The sequence below is a fragment of the Branchiostoma belcheri genome, unplaced genomic scaffold, assembly GCF_001625305.1.
Source record: "Branchiostoma belcheri isolate BF01 breed outbred unplaced genomic scaffold, Haploidv18h27 scaffold62, whole genome shotgun sequence".
NCBI classification, from domain to species: domain Eukaryota; kingdom Metazoa; phylum Chordata; class Leptocardii; order Amphioxiformes; family Branchiostomatidae; genus Branchiostoma; species Branchiostoma belcheri.
In genome coordinates this window covers 1,573,978-1,594,284 of record NW_017804265.1, presented here as the reverse complement: position 1 = coordinate 1,594,284, position 20,307 = coordinate 1,573,978, and the positions used below count along the sequence as shown (strand labels likewise).

General features: G+C 41.0%; 2 protein-coding genes across 3 annotated transcripts in view; one reads left to right on the top strand and one right to left on the bottom strand.

Moving 5' to 3' along the window:
- LOC109483122 overlaps nucleotides 1-15,229 on the top strand; it is a 22,986-nt gene extending 7,757 nt beyond the window's left edge. Inside the window, 10 exon segments of the mRNA XM_019786118.1 lie at nucleotides 5,189-5,308; nucleotides 5,311-5,344; nucleotides 6,644-6,804; nucleotides 9,221-9,388; nucleotides 10,235-10,361; nucleotides 10,751-10,923; nucleotides 11,306-11,499; nucleotides 11,824-12,146; nucleotides 12,314-12,457; nucleotides 12,894-15,229. Of these exon segments, the coding sequence (XP_019641677.1) occupies nucleotides 5,200-5,308; nucleotides 5,311-5,344; nucleotides 6,644-6,804; nucleotides 9,221-9,388; nucleotides 10,235-10,361; nucleotides 10,751-10,923; nucleotides 11,306-11,499; nucleotides 11,824-12,146; nucleotides 12,314-12,457; nucleotides 12,894-14,082 (2,622 nt within the window). The 5' untranslated portion in view covers nucleotides 5,189-5,199 and the 3' untranslated portion in view covers nucleotides 14,083-15,229.
- Nucleotides 15,230-15,496: 267 nt separating this feature from the next.
- On the bottom strand, nucleotides 15,497-20,005 carry LOC109483107 (MORN repeat-containing protein 2-like). Of its 2 annotated transcripts, none has more exons than XM_019786097.1 (5): nucleotides 19,931-20,005; nucleotides 17,102-17,149; nucleotides 16,754-16,804; nucleotides 16,251-16,494; nucleotides 15,497-15,984 (listed from the first exon to the last, which is right to left on the bottom strand). In XM_019786097.1, the coding sequence occupies exons 1-5, from the start codon at nucleotides 19,935-19,937 to the stop codon at nucleotides 15,876-15,878; spliced, it is 459 nt and encodes a 152-aa protein (XP_019641656.1). In that variant the 5' UTR covers nucleotides 19,938-20,005; the 3' UTR covers nucleotides 15,497-15,875. The 2 variants fall into 2 exon arrangements, with proteins under 2 accessions (XP_019641656.1, XP_019641655.1); XM_019786096.1 differs by lacking the exon at nucleotides 19,931-20,005 and adding an exon at nucleotides 17,290-18,619.
- Nucleotides 20,006-20,307: the final 302 nt, after the last annotated feature.

Genomic DNA, 20,307 nt, shown 5'->3' with positions numbered 1-20,307 from the left:
TAGAATTTGATTGAAATGCCTCTTGAAAAATGGCTCATCACTACGAGTACAACTTAAAGGTTTTTTTGTTGGTTTCAGCTACTAAAAGTGAATTCTCGCGTTCGTTGAGTCGTGTCGGCGTAGTTTCGCCGGGTGATCTGTGGCCGGCGCGTAAATGGAAATCTGCGTTGAGATGCGAGGATTGTCGGGGCGTTCTGTTATCACCGTTTTCAAGACAAGTCATTACTCCGGGGGTTTTTGAAACTAGTCGATGGCGTGTGCCATAGGGTAGTCATACATGACAATGAACTCGATCCATCTAGATGGGCTTCTGACCACCTATTCATCCCTCCTGGCAGTCCCTCAATGTGTAATAAGGCAGGATTTATGACAGCGAGCACAGTTGGGAGTTTATGGAGCCTGGCAGCGCGCCGTAATTAGGGGATAGATTGCACGACGCCACTGCCAGAGAAATGTCCACACACCATGCTTAATCTAGCGGCGAGCGGCGATTACGGATTCCCCAACACTCGCAACATCATGGCCGAGTGATAATGCCGGCGCTTGTCGGAAACGCGTCGTTTGTCAGCCCGGGAACCCCCGGGAGCCGCCTTTGATGAAGTCCGGGGGAAGCCGAGCGCCGCCGTGAAAAGTCGGTTGACGAATGGGGCCAATTTTTCTGGGCAGTAAAACTCGTGGCAATTAGGTAATAAATTACACCTCCTGCGTAAGTCCGATTAAGACACCTCTGACACAGAATTCTTCGGATAGTAGATATTTCGGCGCATTTCGCATGCAGGGGGTGCGCTTACATGCCCCCCTGCCTCGAAGGCTTGGAGTTTTGAAACAGTGTCCCTCGATATGGTTGAAAAGTGAGAAAGTATCTTGACAGTTTTAGAGAACTCCTGTTGGGAGGATGGTTCAAAAGTCACTTGTTATGAAGGTTTCTTGAAAATGTCACGTTGCGAAGCCTTTGCCACATGTTCTCTCCTACGATAGACATGCAACGCCAATTCCTTCTGCCATTGTAACACTGCATGGTCACTCGAAATTTCTAGAAAGTCAACATAAAAACTGAATTCGAATTCTCAACTTTGGAAACCCTTCAAGCATTGAATTTTCTACAGTCACTGTAACCTAGTGCATGTACAAATTTTAGCCATTTGATAAAGCATGCTCAATATTATTCAACATAATAAATGCATATATTTACAATGTCTTTATTCCTGTCATAGATTTAATTACTGAGATGCCTTAATTATTCTAAGACTTGATTTGATTTTATGAGTTTTCTGAATCTGTGTTCTTTTCAAATTTGAGTTGTATCAACAATTGTCAAGCTTTTCCCAGAAACAATCATTAAAAAAACAGGGAAAATCTCTCTGGGGGAATCGGTGCCCATAAAATCAAGTTTACGTTGCCTTATATTAATCATCTAAAGATAGCGTAACGATGATTATTAAAACACATCCTGGCATATAACCCACGTTCATAAACATTAGTGTTGTGACAAATTAGTGCAGCTTACGCCCCTCACACACGCACCAATCCCACTTTAACACGAGTGTCTTATTAAGACAAAAATAATTAATCCCGCGCTGTAACGACATTAATCAGCGACAGCGCCAATTAGGAACGTCACAACGTCAGACGTACGCGTCGATCAGCCGGGTTTAGGAGGACAGCGTGACGCTAATCTCGTCTGTCAGTTCAGCCCCTCATAGCCGTGTATCATCTCTGACTCATAATACCGCCGTGCCACCTACTTCATAGTTGCCAGGTCTCAAAATTAAGTTTTCTTCTTCCTGTTGTCTCAGCACTGATTATTATGATTTGCAGTTCTGCATCCACTTATTTATTTATTGTTATTATGATAGCTGTTCTGCATCCAATTTGTTATTTACTTATTGTTATTATGATTTGCAGTTCTGCATCCACTTTGTTATTTACTTATTGTTATTATGATTTGCAGTTCTGCATCCACTTGTTATTTACTTATCATTATTATGATTTGCAGTTCTGCACCCACTTGTTGATTTACTACTGTTTATGGTTTGCAGTTTTGCAACCTCTTTTTGTAACAGTTTTTGTTACATTAATCATCCATGACCTCTGACCTCTCCCCGTTCACTTAAGTTCAGATTTCAGTTAATGTTGTGTGCGTTATGTTATTTTTATTAAGACTCACACCTTTTGTTATGTTGGTTTTACTTTCATGTACATTTGTTTTGTTCTGTTCTGTACATTTGTTTCATTGTAATTTTGTGACTCCAGGAAGAATAGATTTCATGTAAATCTAATGGAGATCTAATAAACAAACAAACAAACAAACACTGTCCCAAAAATAAATTTCAATTGTCCCAAAGTCAAGATTTCAACTCTCTTTCGCCAGGCCTCGAAATTAAGTCTTCTTCCTGTTGTCTCAGCACTTTCCCAAAAATAAATTTCAATTGTCGCAAAGTGAGGATTTCAATTGTCCCAACCTGTTTTGGGGAAGTATGACTTCTAGTCTGTATATCGCAAACTCTGCCGTCCGCGGCTTTACTGGCCCCTCCCCGCAGGAAGCCGGCTGGGCGTTGGGCGGCCGGCAACTGTAAAGCGACTTAATCAGGCTATATGACTTTAACTTTAAGTCAACTTTATTTAGCTTATGGCGCACTATAATTGCAGAGTAGACAGGAAATTCGGGAGGACTTTTCCCCGGATCCAAAAGCCAGGACGTGTGCCTGATAAACAAAAGAAGGGCTGACAGTCTGAAAAATGTCCCAAAGTGTCTTTTTGGTTGTTCCCAGCCTAACTTTTAATGGTCAGTGGCCATTGGACCACATTTGATTTCAAGCCCTACTTCTCAACCACCCTGTTGGCTGTTATATTCCGCTGTGCCGCCTACTTTACAGCCTCCCTGTTGGCTGGGTACTAATTAACTGGGGCTTACATGCCGCCTGGGCCGTAATCCATCGGATTAAGAAACAATGCCTGAGCCCCTCTGTTCTGGCCGGAGATTAGCCCTTTGTTTGTGGATCCTGTTGACGGTAGAGGCGGCCATGGGTGGTGGAGATTGTTGTGCGAGTCTCTTAGGCTGGTTAAACATGGGGAGAAGGATTAATTAACACATACACTGTAGTCAAACCTCAGCCCACCAAGACCAGAGGCCTAGGGTTGAGCATGGGGCCTATACACTGTATAGGTTTGTACAGAACCTATAATTTTCCTTACTTCATACATTGAGCACTGTAAAAAAGTTCATATTCTTACTGCTGCTAGACAAACTTTCCATCAAAAACATATCTGTTCCTTTATCTCTACTATAACTGAAAACCGATCGAGAAGTTGAATTTATGTAAAATAGCTAGTTTTATTTTGTATATTACGATCTGTGTTCATCACATTTTGTTTTGACCTGTACTTAGCCCAGTGTACTAAGTGGCAAAAATGTGCAATAGAGGTTGTCATTCATTCATTCATATAAATTGCATTCTATGTGGACAGATGGTCACTTTAGACAGGATTCTTAATGCTAATAGTCAGTAGGTCAATGGGAAAAATTATCTAAAGGACCAAGAGGTTGTCACTTGTACCTTGTACAGATTAACAGTACAGAAAATACATGTACATTGATGAAGGTTAGACATCCATGGTGAACAATACACATAGGAAATGCAAACTCTGTACAGAAAATAGTTCTTAGTTTTTGTTAAATCACAAAGATTGTACTATCCCTTTTAATTCATTTTGCTCTGAGGCATTCAATAATTCTCTTTTGAAGTCTATAACGTGTCAGTTTTTAATTTTGTTTTTCTTCTACAGTTTCCTGACGTCTGTTCTCACCTGAGAAAACAATACTTAATCTTAGCCAAAACATCAATTAAGACCCATATACATATACCTCGAAATGCCAACCAGCAATTGACATTATATCTTTTGCGGTTGCAGAAAAAACTGTTGTCAGTAACTTGGCAAAATGACAAGCTTGGTACATGTATGATGTGGCTCGGTGTATAAATGAGCCAATATTATAGAAAAGAGAAAATTAGAATATCAAAAGGAGGCTATTTTTAAAACTAAACAAAATAAATATCTTTTGCTGTGTGCATGTATTGGTTAATATTTTCTTTTCTGCTCATAACCTTGGATTTGCTGCTTTATTTTCCTGAAAATGTTGAAAAGGAAATAATAAAAGTATACAATAAAAGATGTCAAGGCCATTATTTGTTCTCATATCTACCCCATTTTTCTGATTTCCACCAAAAAAATAGGTTTTGAATCAATTAGTTAACTCCAAAATGGTCCTATTTTGGTGCCAATGGTTCAATAAAGTCCTTGACTCCCTAGTTGTTTCCAAATTTTTCCATTTACCATTGTAGTGATTTCATGAAAAGTTCAAAATTCTAAGACAATATTGTATGACTTATAACCCAGCCTGGTATGTTGACTTCATGGCTCTTGTCATGATATTTTGGGCTATCATGGCCTTGGCTTGTTTTTTCCACCCTGTCACTTCATATTTTATCTACAAACAAATCAGAGAAACAACAAATTACATTTAGGGCCCTACACTGAAAATTTCCAAAGTATGTCAACCATGGAATTGAGGTTGTGTAGTCTAAGGTGTGTACAGGTACATGTATTACAGTGTCAGTATGAGGCAGGAGTTATAGACGTTATTAAAAAATAAATAAATAAATCATAAATAAATAAATCATCATCTTGGATCATTCATCATACCAGGTCAATTTACAAAAAAGCTGTTATAGTATTTTATGACTGTTAATAATATATATACTATATATCTGTTGCAATAGATTATACAGTACATTTGTATATGGTACTATTCAAGAGTCAAAATACTGGGTGGCAGTGGGTGCAGAATCTGCACCCAGTATTTTGACTGTTGAATACCATATACACTGCAAATGCACCTTAGTGCAGGTGTTTCTGATGTCTACCTGTACCTAACCTGCACTGGTCCATGTACTGGGTATATGCAGGTAAGTGCAGGTAAAATTGGAGCTGTGCAGGTATTTCTGATGTCTACCTGCACCTAACCTGCACTGGGCCATGTACTGGGTATACAGTACTGTATGCAGGTTAGTACACTTGGTAAAATTGAAGCTGTGCAGGTATTTCTGATAACCTGCTTTAACCTGCGATTAGCATGAACTTGCAATAAACTTATCATAATCCATCTATCCCCCTGCCCCCCCCCCAGGTTGACTAACGATGTCCAGTGGGTCAGTCTCGCCTGAGGGCGGCCGCTCCAGCCATCGCAGGAAGCAGACGGAACCGGTCAAGGTCGTCAACTCCGAGGAGATACTGATGGCCCCACCCCCATGCAGCAGTACCTGCACTCCCCACCCCCAGGTAAGCCTTCCCCACCCCCAGGTAAGGCTTCCCACTTGGTAGAAACTTAAGATATGTCAGAAAACGTTCAGGTATATCTCAAAATTCTGGATAAAAAACCCAGATATATCAGGTATATCCCAATGTTTCATTATTGAAAACAGGCTAAAACATCATGTCCAAATATGTAATCCTTTTATTATGATTGAAAGCCTTCTTGAAACTGAACCCCATTTGTGAAGACATGTATTCTGGATAGAATATATATTGTATTAAATGTTTTGCTGTAGTGCTAAGGCTCATGAAATTGACATTCCTATTTAGCTGTGACATAAAACATCACGAGATAATTATCCATTGTCATTGTCCAACGATCACATACTTTCAAGCTTCATTGGCATTTCTGAAAAACTTTGGACAGTGGGCGGGGGTCTGGACCAACCACAATACAAGCCCTGTACAATGATTCCCTGCCTTCTAGTATGATTTATTTTGAGATAAGGCCACACCAAGTAAATTTTATGGATGACGTCCGTGCGCGCATGGATTTTGGCCTGTTCCTAGAAAAAGAAAACAAGAAATTCCGCTTCCTGTAACTATGACCAAAGAGTCACAACAGTGCCACAAATCGTTAGGTGAGACCCGTAACGCCAAATGGGTAAAGAGCACGCTTTGTTTCTGCAGGCCTGCAAAAATGTGATGAAAGAAACAGGACAGGACGATAACTGCTGTTCCACCTGATTCATTGCTTTTTTGATGATGAATAAAAGACTATTCTTGCTTGTTACACTGTGTCACCTCATTCAATTTGTGTCCTAACATTTGTCGTCTCTTAGTTTATTTCTAATCTAGGCATCTTGATTTTCAGGGCCTTTCTTGTTTTTTTTTCGTCCTCTCGCATTAGATTTAGGGTCTCCAAAGACGTCATCCATAAAATTTACTTGGTGTGGCCTAAAGCTGTTCGGGGGTGTTTTTTGTAGCCGTTGCTTAGATATACATATCGTCCTATCATAAATATTTTATTGTTTTTAATAGGATGATCATTTTGTGCGTGGTTTAGTCTAGTCATTTAGATATTGAAGGATATTTGATCTAAATTCAGCTTCAGATGCTACTTACTGATTGGGTGACTTCTAAAATTTTGACTTACATTGAGTATTTATTAAGGCTGACAAAGCTCCGTATTGCCTCTTTGGCAGTTTTCAAAGGGCCGTGGGGCATATGTAACGTTTTATTTTGTGTCGCTGCTACTATAAACATCCCGGGTGAACATGAACTTCAGCGATAGTGTGAACTTCGCCGTCTTACACAAAATTTCTCTCAGGAACCAACATGGTGGCACGCCGCGAAGCCGGGCGCACCACGATGGGGACGCGGAACACCGGACGTCGCATTCCCACCTGATCCAGCACCACCAACCGACGATCCGGTCCAGCCAACCGCCTCGAGTCATGGTCAGTCCTAACACCAGCATGAAACCAGGAGGTAGGGAGCAAAGTTTTTTTACTATGATCCTATACTTAAAAGCATTTACCACAATAAACTTGAAAAGCAAATAATGACTTGTGACAACCCCTGCATGCTATACATAGGGATATATATTACAGTATAGATATTAGAAATTCCTCCAATGATTATAAAAGTCCATACCTATCCCATACTAGCAACCAGGTCCTACTTTATTGTATTAGTTAGGTTAGCCTTATGAAAATTTAGTTAATATGTACTAAGTAGATGCCATAATGTGTACCCTGTACAACTGTTGTGCAGTAAAGTTATGTCCATCTAAACAAGTTGTCCATCTAAACAAATTTTAGGCATAGTTACACGCATATTTTAGGTACGGGTCCAGGCATCTAGAGGGTAGGGTGTGTAACCAATATGCAACAGTTGTTTCAGGATAGTTAATAACAGTCTGAAACTACACAAACACACTGTCCTGTCTCTGAAACACAGTAGGGAACCAGCTATTTATAAATATAAGCTATTAACAAATAAGCATATAATTAGTGTAGCTATATATAGGTACAATACTGGTACTTTGGACTAGGTACAAATGTATTTCAACCGTACTTTGTACCAGTACACAGCCCTTCACTTACACATGTGCTGTGCAACTCATTTTTTCTGTGCTTGACTTATTGCAGATGCCAGGTTGCCCGGCACGCAAGTTATCACTTTTACATACATGTACAAGGCGACTGTTTTTAAAGTTTACAGTCACCCAGCTTACAGCTTTTGAAATTAAATGTGTTCCCCCATGGCCAGTATGTAAGCGATACCTTTATAGGTAGCCTGGCCTATGGCTTGCCTTCTAAGCTAAAAAGCAAGTATTGGTGGCAACCTGAAATATTGATGGGCAACCTAGCTTTTGGCTTAGGTTGCCAAGTGGGCAACCAGAGAGAAAAACAGCATTTCAAACCCAGTCTTCCACAGAGTTTGCAACCAATTAATGACAACACATTTCTATCCTGTATAAGGTTTTGGTAGAACAATGAATTAATTTGATGCACTAGTTCTATATGTGGGAATAAAGTTTTAACTTTCAATTTGACTTGGACTGATAGGTGTTCTCACACAAAAGCAATTATTGTTAATCAACAAGTGTTCAGGAACTTTCCTTTTCTCTGGATGTCTTAAATTTCAAGTGCAAGAAAACTCAGGATACTCTAAATCATAAGATACTCACAGTGTTTTTACTGCAAACTCACCAGAAGTTCTGTTCTGTGGTAATTTTTCCCCAGTTCTATGCAAACTTCAGTCAATTTCTTCCAGTATGTTTTTGGTCTAGACCCAGCAGTTACATATACATATAATCTAGCCTGTGTCAGCCTTTTTAGCTTTCGTCCGGTAGCGAATCTTGGGGAGCGGATGAAAGCTAGAAAGACTGGCACTCAGACTACATATAATCCTCACCATGTACACTATGTAGTAAAATATTTCTGCCCTATTTTGTGTTCATGGGCGTTGGTAATTTTAATTATGGTTGATGAATATTTAATGGGTAATTGGTTTTGTCTGGCAGTTATTTCCACTTCTTCCCAAGCCTTTATAATAGATTGTACCACAATGTTGGCAATGATTCTCACAACGGGGGGTATCCAAAGTCCAGTGACTTTTCTACATGAATGTGCATGCCTTTTGTTATTGTAGATTTTGCTGTGAACCCATCAAAAACAAACCTAGATTCATAGGAACTTTATGGTGTGTAACGGAAAAATATTTAAACCAATCCGTCAACACAGAACATCCAAAGTTGAAAAAAAACGCAGTGTTACCACACATACAAATGTGAGAAAGTGCATTTTTGAAGGCTTAAAAATCTACAAGTTTCGAGGGGAGCATGCCCCCTGTCCTCCGTAGGTTGCGAGTGCCTTGGGCTGACAGAAAAAAATGTCAAATGGATTCAATTTCTACATTTTTGGTCAAATGACTTGAAATTTGGGGGTTTCGAGAACAATTGTTACAAACGAAGGGTACTGAAACACTTGATACCGGATGGAAAAGGTTGATATGGAACAGTCCAGTTTTCAATGGGGAAGGATTTAATGGACTGAAATATGCTATATTTGCTCACAAATGCCGTCCTTTCTGTAGTTATGTTTACCAAAGGAAAACATATTGTTTTTGCTCTGTTTCCTCTTCTTCTTCTCCAAACAAGTAAGGTCAATGACCTGCACCACACGTCTGTCACCATGGTAACTAGTGTTGGATTACATCATGTTGCAATTTTATAGCAGGAGGGATTTAGCCTCCTGTCTGACCATATATATGATTGTGTTTGAGTAAGAATTAACAGAGCAGTCCATATGCGAAGGTAAACATTATGCATTTGCTTTGCAAATGTTACCTCTCTAGTTTCATATGTATTTCCTGCATTCCTGCCCCCCTCCCCCCACAGACAGAAGCCTGCCAATCCGCTGTGTAATCGAGACCACGTTGGACAGCGGTGTTATCCAGGAGATGGAGAGTTACGCCATCATCCCGTGTTCCACCTTCTTCCTGGACCTGGTGGGCGTGGTGCTGGGGAAGCTGGGATACTCCACAGTTCAGTCTGTCGTCGCTACTGGTAAGGTCAAGTTGAAAGTTTTTTTTTTATAGTTGTAAAGTTCAAACTTTGTTCCAACACAAAGTTGAAAGTTTTTTTGTTAACTCTTCCCTTTTATTTTGTTTCCAGAATGTAGTCTACAAAAAACCATGGTATGCATGCAAAATGAGTGGCTCACGAGTAATAACAAAATTGTAAATGTAAAATGAGGAAAGTGTGGTTTATGATCACAAAAAGATTGTCTTAACATGTCTGTCCTTGGTGCTGAACACCATCCACACACAAGCAAACATACCTGTCCTTGGTACTGAACATCATCCACACACACAGGAAAGTATACCAGTCCTTTGTGCTAAAACACCATCCATACACAGGTTAACATGCCTGTCCTTAGTGCTGAACACCATCCACGCACAGATGAACATGCTTGTCCTTGGTGCTGAACACCATCCACACACAGGCAAACATGCCTGTCCTTGGTGCTGAACACCATCCACACACAGGCAAACATGCCTGTCCTTGGTGCTGAACACCATCCACACACAGGTAAACAGACCTGTCCTTGGTGCTGAACACCATCCACACACAGGCCAATACACCTGTCCCTGGTACTGAGCACCATCCACACACAGGCAAACATGCCTTTCCTTGGTGCTAAACACCATCCACACACAGGTGACCATGCCTGTCCTTAGTGCTGAACACCATCCACACACAGGTGAACACGCCTGTCCTTGGTGCTGAACATCATCTATACACAGGTGAACACACTTTTTCTTGGTGCTAATCACCATCCATACACAGGTTAACAGGTAAATAAAGAAAAAAATGGAAAAGTTGAGTTCCCAACTAATCTATCATCTACAGGTCATATCGAAGTGAAGAACTGGAAGCCGCTGCCGTTCAACGCGATCTCAGACAACCCACAGGCAACAGTCGGTCAGGTGTTGGGGGAGGTGTTTCACCTGGCTGTGCTCAGGATCAAATTGTCCAGGTAACACACATCTGTCCAGGTGATGCACAAGTGTGGTATAACATTACATGTACATGTATGTGATTGTGCAGGTGTGCAAAGACAGTGTTGTAGATTGTCCATGCCAATTATGTAACATAACTCTAGATGTCAGCGTCTTTCCAATCAGTCAACTGTCAGATTTCTTGTCCGTCAACTGTCCATGACAATTTCTCTAGTGTTTTCCTTTCATTTTTCCTCGCTAAATAGCCTGTCTTTGGTACTGATCCACACACAAGTACATATAAACATACCTGTCCTTGGTACTGAACAGAACATGTATGAAAACAAAATGTTGAGGATAGCAAAATACAGAAAATGGCATCAATTTCATGAAGGTAACCCTTCCCCCCATGCTGATGTTCCTGCAGACTGCGGTGGGAGACCCAGGTGCAGGAACCCCATCAGGAGACCCCGATGCAGCCCATGGGGGTGACGACCATGTCCCCAGTACAGGACCAGTCCACCCCGCTCCTCACGTCAGCCCCGCCACAACAACAGTCTGTCATCGCAGCCGTCAGCAGTGTAGCCAATAGACAGCCAGGTCAATATGTTTACCTTCGCAGAAGTAAAACATAATGTTTTTGCTATGTTTCTTCTTCCTCTTCTTCTCCATTGGTGGAGGTACTAAAATGGTTACAGTTCTTCCAATGTCCATATTATTTACATCAAGTTGTAGACTGTATCTACTTAGTATTAGTGTTTACGTTTCTTGAAGATTTTTTTAAAGCCTGAGAATACTTAATTGTGCCTGAGAATACTCTATAAGATTGCCAACTTCTCTAATCTCCAAATAAATGTTACAACTTTTAGGGAAGATTGAGACTGCCCTGTTTTTGCCCAGATGTGGAGTGTCAAGTGAATTTCATTATTTTCATCAACATTATTTTGCTTGGAGATAATAATCATGGACTATTTCTCCACAGTGGTGATGTCCAGCCCCCCAGCAAAGCCTCATGTGTCAGAGGTCAGTCAAAGGTTAGAGGTCAGCAGTCCGGAGCTCGACGCGGCCACGTCCAGCCGGATCCACCAGAACCACCAGGTGGCCATCAAACTGCAGAGTCTCGTGGCCCACAAACCGGTCAACACACTGGTCAGCGGAGACTGCCCACTCACCAAGGTGATATGCTATTTATTATGTTTACCTTCAATAAAGGAAAATATATTGTTTTTGCTCTGTTTCTTGTTTCTTCTTCTTCCTCTTGTTCTCCAAACAAATAAGGTCAATGACCTGAACCAGACGTCTGTCACCATGGTAACTAGTGTTGGGTTACATCATGTTGCAATTTTATAGCAGGAGGGATTTAGACTCCTGTCACCATGTATATGAATGTGTTTGCGTAAGAATTAACAGAGCAGACCATATGCGAAGGTACCTGTACCTGAATTACTGTATAAGCCTCTGTATGTTCATGTACAAATCATTATTTCTGTTCCTTCCCAGATGGAGATAGACCAATTAATGAGGGGAGAGTTCCATGCAGAAATTTCTCCACATAAGCACAAGGCATTCCACGAATGGTACGCGAAGGTGACGACTCCTGCAGCCAAGACATCAACTAACCGCGATTCAACAACAACCCATGGCTCGACACACAGTGCCAACAAGAAGCTGTCAAGAACTGGGGAGTCGGGCAGCTGTGGAAGCCACGGGCCCATCAAACATCGAAAACGCTTCCGTACGACGTTTAGTCTGGAGCACGAGATTCCGAAGTTGATGGCGTGGTTCCGGGAAGACCCGCGCCCTGATCCTATGAAGATTAACAGGTATGGCAGCCATTTTGTTCAAGGCGAGAAAACTCTAGTGTTCCCGAATTTCTTGAAAAGGAGAGAAAAAAATTGACTTCTTTGGCTATGGATGTGCTCATTTTCATGAAAAAGACCATCATGACAAACAGTATTGTTAGTAAACAAATTGTTATTATTTTGCCCAGATACCTGCAGGAGTTGAACAACAGTGAGGTTCGTAAGCACCAGGCTCCGTTACGCTATCAGGCTGTGCACATCTGGTTCAAAAATGCACGAGCCAAGTACAAGAAAGAGGGGCTGTACACTCCCAGACACAAGAACGGATTCAGGTAGGTTAGTCACTTTCTTTTTGAGGTTTGAAATCATCTTTATTGACAGATTGCTTGGGTAAAGCCTAAGGTCAGTCCTTATCTCTGAGGTAAAGGGCTACAGCACTATAAGAGGAGAGCGCAAGGCAAGTGAGACGAAAAATGTAACTGCAGTTGTAACAATGTATCTATGTAGGTATCTGATGCAACAAGGGTGGCAAAAGAAAAAAATATTCTGGATTAGGAAATCTGTCTGATATTGACATTTACTGTCATTTCTCAGCACATTTTCAACATTATTTCATACTTGAAGCATTTGCTCAATGTATTATTTTGTTATATTTCATCTTTTTGTATTCCATGTCGACTCCAAGAAGAGCGTTCAAGGTATGAAATTTAATAGAGATCTTGATAAACCAAATCAAACTTACATGTTTGTCTTGTATTTGCCTTGCAGGAGAGGCAGTATGATTGGACCAATCGGGTCCATCCAGGTGTCGGGTTACAGCAGCAACGTGGCGCGAATCCAGCCGGCGCCGCTTTCCCACAGCGTCCTGACGCTTCAGCACGGTAGAACGGTTTCCATTCCCGTGTCCGCCCCGAACAACGTCACACCTTCCTCCATCCCCTCCCAGCAAATCCCGACGGTGGTCCCCATCTCCATGATGGGCAGCCCCACTCTTGTTTCCATGGTGACGTCACCGGGCATCGCCAGCCCCGCCCCAACCGTCGGCAGCCTCGTATCCGGGGTGGTCAACTCCATCATGGCTTCCATGTCCACGAGCGACTCGGAAAAGGGCGCGTTGGCGGCCACGCAGGGAAGCAAACTTGCCGACAGTGTTAAGGACGAGCCGGATATGCCAAAGAGATCACCAGCAGACGACGTAAACAGAAATGGTGTAGAAAAAACAGTTCCCTCGAGCGACCACAACGGCAACACGCCAAATGACACGGGCACCTTAATTGCTGCAGAGGTTGAAAAAAGAGTTCTGGAGGACTCCCCTCGTGTCATCGTAAAAACAGAGAATGTCAGCACCATACCAGACGAAATTAGCACCGAGGAGGAGGAGTCCAAACGTGAAGAAGAAGTTGAAAGATCCAGAAAAAGCTCCGTTTGTAGTTACGACGAGGGTCACAGTCGTAGCGTAAGTCCTTCAGAGAGGAGTACCTCTTCCAGTATTTCTCCAACTCCACTTATAAAAAAAGCGCCACCTGCGACTCCGAGAAGTGAGGAAGTGGTTTCGCCCAAGGATGTCGTAATGAACGATTCAGCACCTGTGCAAGGCCAGGTAGCTGCCGGACAGTATTCACAACACAACAACCAGACTATGCCCCTCACCCCAGCTTCCACAGTAGCCACGCAGCTTGGGAACAGCGTAGGGAAACCGTCACGCGCGACGCGGCGAAGGCTGATCATCAACCCTGTCTCAGAGCTTCCCAAACTCCAGACGTGGTTCAACGTAAATCCGAAGCCGTCACGCTCCGAGATGAAGAAAATGGCGGAAGAACTGAACGCTAGTGAGTGGAGACGAAATCAGCCCTTCGAACTGAAGAGCGTCGCGATCTGGTTCAAAAACGCCCGGGCGAAAGTCGCAAAAAAAGAACACAGCTTGGATATGGATACATCGATATCCAGCGAATATTAAAGAATAGTTATCAGTTTCAGTATGTCCTTGAATTGGTGCCAGTGCTGGTTACTGTACAGGTGTCTCAAAGTATAAGTTACAAGCAAATCAAACCTTGCATGCCGTTTTCTGAACCTTGCCGTTTTTAGAACCTACCAAAGCATGGGGCCTGCTATGCCACAGGAGCTCTCCAGGTGGCGCTGTTACGTATATCTGTTACATGCAGCTTCATTTTTCTGTAATATATGAGGCTTAAATGTAGACAAGCCTGTCGAAAGTTGTTACTAGGGGCCCCACAGAAGAACAAGGCTGTGTTTTGATGTGTCAGTTTTTGTTCAAGAGCAACATGGGGCCCATTTTGATAATAGAAGGTAGCAAAAAAGGTTCAATTCAGTCTGTATATAAAGTATAAATGCCTTACTGTTTTAATGTTGATATTTGAATGTGCCCTTACTGTATCATAGTGCAATCCTTGGATAAGTGTATATTTCCTAATGCCTTGATGTATGTACTCCTTTCTCGTGTGAAAACGTAAGAAAATGGATATTATATTATAATATATAAATAGTGTGTAGAAAAAGGTTTTACATTTGTTTAGTCTAGATCATTCCAGGATGAAAATTTCCCCCAGAGGTGCTTTAAGCTAGAAACAAGTGTCATAATCTTATTAATTATGATAATTTTTATATCAATACTTACAGTGAGATAGTAGAGGTCTGTGTGTGCTTGTGGGCTAGCAGTACCTTTTAGGACCATTCCATTAAAATGATTTTTGGAGGGGTGAACTGGACACTTTTTAAAAGAAGACTGACCCATTTGACAATGGGGATTCAACTTGATTTCTGATGTAATATCTTTTCTGTAATAACAGAGTTGTAAATGGGGAATCTAAAAAATATATTTCTTCCTCCCCACAATCTTTTTCCAATGGAACGGTCTTTACAGAAAGTTTTCACCGAAGAATAACCCATTATTTGGCATCCTTATTTTATGTTGTTGTACCATATTATGAGAAATGTATTATGTAGCAAAGAATGTTACAAATTGAATGTTACAAAATTGTTACAAAATTGAAAAAAAGTTGTTACATAAATGTAGCAGTCTAAATGTAATTATGGCAGCTAATTCATTTACAAAGAAAATCATCAGGCAATAGAATACTGTAGTTCTTCTTTGTTCTTTTTTTAATCAGAAAATATTCAAGATTGTAGAATATAATTCTACTTTAAATTAGAACATATATGTGTAATGTCTTGTGGCATATTCCACTTGTGGTACAGGTAAACAGGTTTTTGAAAAAAAAATACAAAGAGACATATTTAGTCTTCTTTGTTGCCTTAGTAGTCATAATAAATTAACCTGTTTTAACCATCAAAATGCATTCTATATTTTATTTGACAAGTTTTCTAGTCAGATGTACATGTATTTATTTTTTCTAATACGAAATGAATCACTGTTGCAGTAACTAGATTTGCTGTGCCTCTGAAAAGAAAACATTATTTTTTAAGTGTCTCTACTTCCTCTTGAAATATGAGATTTTGTTATACAGGACATTTTGGCAATGTACAACATATAAGTTTCTTTTCCTATAAACCCTATATACCCTAAAAGACAACTCAGTCATATTTACATCTCTTTAATAAGATCAGTGAAATTACAAAACCTAGGGACCAGCTTGCATACTGCATGCAAGCCTTTAAAATATAATGCGAAAAGTCAAATTATCAGAGAATGTTAGGCAGTGAAGTCTCATAACAATGCCCCCAGGGCTGCCCAATGTTGGAAGGTGCCTGTCAGAAGAGATTATTGAGTCGTCAGATTTCCAAGTTCAGTTTGAAGCGAAGCCCTGGGGCTGCCCGATGTCGAAAAGTGCCCGTCCATGTCTGTCCTTCCGTGTCAATAAACTCTCCGTCACCCTCCATCCTGAAATGAAAAAAAAGATTGACTAAGTTTTAATTTACAAACCAATAAGGTCAATGACCTGAAAGTCTGTCACCATGGTAACTAGTAGTGGGTTACATCATGTTGCAATTCTATAGTAGGAGTGATTTAGACTCCTGTCTGACCATATATATGAATGTGTTTGAGCAAGAATTAACAGAGCAGACAGTATGCGAAGATCAACATTAATGCATTTGCTTTGCAAAAGTTCCCTTAAAGTTTCTAGTTGTTTGTTTTTGTTTACATACTTGTTTTCCTCCCAGTTTCCCTCGTAGAAAGACCCGTCCGGCCAAATGTACTTCCCGCGCCCGTGGAACGTGTTGTTGTAGAACTCTCCGTCATACACCGCGCCTGACGGGTGGACCAGCTTCCCCTGTCCGCTCATCTTGTCCTGGACCCACCGGCCCGTGTAGACAACGCCATCTTTCGTTGTGTGGGTTCCCACGCCGTTCCGTTCCAGAACCCCGGTATCCGACTGAGAGTATTCCCCATCTGCACATATATCATGACAAGAAAAGATAAAGGCTGGTTCAGTGAAATGTACTGATCCTTTGGCTTGCAAAATAATGATAATTTTGAAGATCAACATACCATTAAAAATGGTCCGTTTAGAGTTATATTTTCAAAGGCTAGGTGTAACAAGTCGTTCACTGTAATGTTAGCTAGCTGCTGTGTGCCTGGAAAGCTCGTATGTTACATGGAGGGGTACTTATACCGGCTATACAGATACAGAAGGGAAAGCAATAATTACCATACTTGTCTCCATTGGGGAAGATATAAACTCCCTTCTGAAGGGGTGGACCTGTATGGAGGGAAATAAAGAGGACTTTAAACAAAACAAACGTATTCAAAAAAACAAAAAACACTGCACTCTTTTACATGCATCTAATTGCTATACTGTTTAATGAATAATAATTATGTTTTTCATTTAAATTTTAAGAATTAGTGTAAAAACTTGTACCAGTCAGCTTAAAAAATGACTCTACCTATATGTACAATATACTTTCCACATTTTTCTTGAATGAGTACAACACATCCCACATTAGAAACTATAGAAAGCTATTTTAGCCTTTAGAAAAGCCTTTAAAAAGCCTTTAACCTTTTTCAGGCTCCTCCACAGAAGGTTGCTTCACTTTTTTGTCTTTAGCTGTAGAAAAGAGAAAAACATGTAAACGAAGGACATAATAAAAGAACACAACTTGTCTAATTTTCTGCAAAAATGGTAGTCAATGTGGCTTGAATTTTTCTAATGGCTTGCAAATGACATTACATCAACCAGGCCAGCACCTGTCCTGTTCAGGGCACTATCCACACGCTCCAATAGAGATCTTTCGTCCAAGTTTACCCCAAACACCGGCCCGGGGCTCTCACGTCTTGAACTGTCCGACATCGAGCTGAACTCGCTCCCTGATGTCACGTGTTTGTCGTCACTGCGATATTCGAACGGTCCCGTGGATGGCGGTCTTTCCAGTTCTTCATCCGCCATGTTAAATTGTCAGAAGAAAGACTTGCTTTTCCCAATTTGAAGAGTATTTCCCTCTGTTAGTCTTCAAAATGTGTTTTTACAGAGGTCTATTCTGTTGAACTAGGCTTGCTGGTAATACAACAGCACACACACCCTTTGTGTTGTACTGCTTGGTCTTATCCTCACAATTGTTGCTCCAAGATTAACCTTCAGCCTGCTAAGGTAGCAATTTAACACCAAACTTGTACTGCTTATGGGTGAAGCAGCAGGGAGAAGGTTAAAGATTTCAGCTACAAGCCTTCCTGGATTCACACAGCTATGTAAACCGGTGGAAATTTGATGAACGTTTCTGTCAGATTCTCGTTCAGACTAATATATCCCAGCACTTCACTCTTACAGCCACCTTTGTTCCTGCTGGGTTGAAAAATTTTGCTAAATTCGCTCCTGAATGGCGAACTGTCATGTAATTAACGGCCCGAAAGCGCTTTCTCCACTTGAAAACCAGGCTGTCGTGTTGTGTGACTTGTTAACCGGATCTGTGGTAATCCTAGTGAGTAGGTTCTCTGTCCACAGCAAATATTACCCACTCTCCCTCTTTGTCAGCGGCCATCCATGTTTGAGGAGGCACTTGGTGTTACTCTTGTGCAGACATCTGCCTCAAATCCTGGTCGCAAGTTGTTTTAGGTGCACCTCTTACGATCAAGGGAAAGTGTTTGTCTTCCTAGATCCATCGTTGAGATGAAATTCACTGATGATACTTTTCAGGACAAGATTTTTGAGTACTAGCTTTTCACTGAATAGAAGAAAAAATTCTTGGCAGCTACTTTTTGTAAAACATAAAAAGGAAGTCCGTGCTGACAAGTCACCAGTTCCAAGACACCTTTAGCTTCTTCAGACAGCAACCCAAGACCTTTAAAGGTTCATTTCACATCTTGAAGTAGCCTTGTAGACATCTTCAATCCTTCTTGAAGCAGAGATGGAACAGTACAACAGATGGTCGGTTCCTCGTCCTGTTCTTGAACTATTATTTTTCGCGAAGGAAATCCTGGATGGAGAGTACAGCCTTGCCAGTATTGACCCGCTGGACACAGTAGCTTGGAAATACAGAGTGAAGACTATGGCTGACTGTTGGCTATCCCTGTGCAGGGACCTCCACAGCAGTACAATAATCAAAGGCTGGATACGTCTACCCTCGATGTGCAAACAAACTTTTCTCCCACCAGCAACACCAAACGGACACGTAGACCCGCCACCCGAAGGCACTAAGCACCGAGGTCATCTCACTTAAACAGCTCCGTATTTTAGGTTCATCAAATTAACGTGTCCTCTTACAGCAACCTGATCCCCCCTCTCCTCAAATCCAATGACCCACTTTTCAACACATGTCACAGCCTTTTGTGCTGAAGCTTTCGGACCATCCCACAAGGTCTAGGGGTGGACTGGAGGTGTTGCTTGTTTGAAAATGGGTATTTGTAACAACCCAAAACATAGTTAAAAGGGACTTTACTTTCCCAGGGTTGGTGATGTTTATACATGGGTTTACTAGAAACATATCGTGTTTCAGTAACTATGCATGGTTCTTTACATGTACCCTTATAATATTACCCTGTTCTGTAACAGTCACACTTGACTCTGATATCTTTGTAAGTAGGTACACAGAAAAATTAGAAACACCTGTTCATGGGATACAAGTTTTGATTTAATCAAACAGTTCGGAAGTTGTAATGGCCAGAAAGAATAGGTCTTGGAAGTTTATTTCAATGTAAAAAGTAAATGTTGAGTAATTCTGTTTACAGCAATCTGTATATAAAATGTTGGCACACAGAGTTAAAACTTTAAAACGTGACAATGGGATATTTTGAGAACAAATATATACTTTCTACACATTTTCTTCACAAAGCGCTTCCTTTTCCCAATGTATATTACAATAGCTGCACCTCTGATAATTCACACTAGGTGGCGTGACTGAGCGGTGTAGTGTATTGCACAAGACGGACAATTTGAGCTTCATATTGCTTTAATGCCCGCAACACAAATGACTGACAAGGAAACAAAAGCTACTCCTGATCCTGAAGTGGCCGAGTTGGGAAAAGTTAAACATCGAGCAGTTTCAGCGAAGTTCCTACATAATGTCTAATGGCTATGAATGATAAACAAAATGCTCTATCGACAAAGTTCAGTTTTTTTTCTGACACACCTATCATGCATACGTACACACTTCTGATTATGTAAATTACAAAATACTTTATTGAAGGACAAATATCACCTGCAATTTAGGAATGAAGTACTAGTGTCAAAGTGGGAGTGGGGTGCGTTTTCGTGTAAACAATGCCAAAATACTGGTTCTATAACGCATTTAACACACATCCGGTCTTATGTATGGGCTTCAAAGTCACCACAAACATCTTATGTATTAATAGAAGAAGAAAAATGACAGGATAAGTTGAGAAAAAGACGACAAACCTGGCATTTTCTTGGTGCAACTATCTCACAGACACTTACAGTGCGGCCGCCATCTTTGTTACCATGGAGACGTTATATGGACCATTCCATTTCAACGCGGGGGTAGACGAACCAAACCTGCCTAACTCCACAAACTGGATCGCTTCCCTTTCTTCGTGTTGTTTCTTTCCTTCTTGATAAAAGAAGATTAACAGATGCATAAAAAAACTAGAAGCAGTGTTTTCCCATTCTTTCCCCCTTCTTTTTACGTCTTTTCACTTTCTTCTAGGTTCCAACTAGGCCACTAAAATACAGCGTGTTTTATCATTATTTTTGTAAAAGTCGTTTCAAACAAGGACATTATCCTTGTTTCAAACAAGAAAAAAATTTACGAAAAA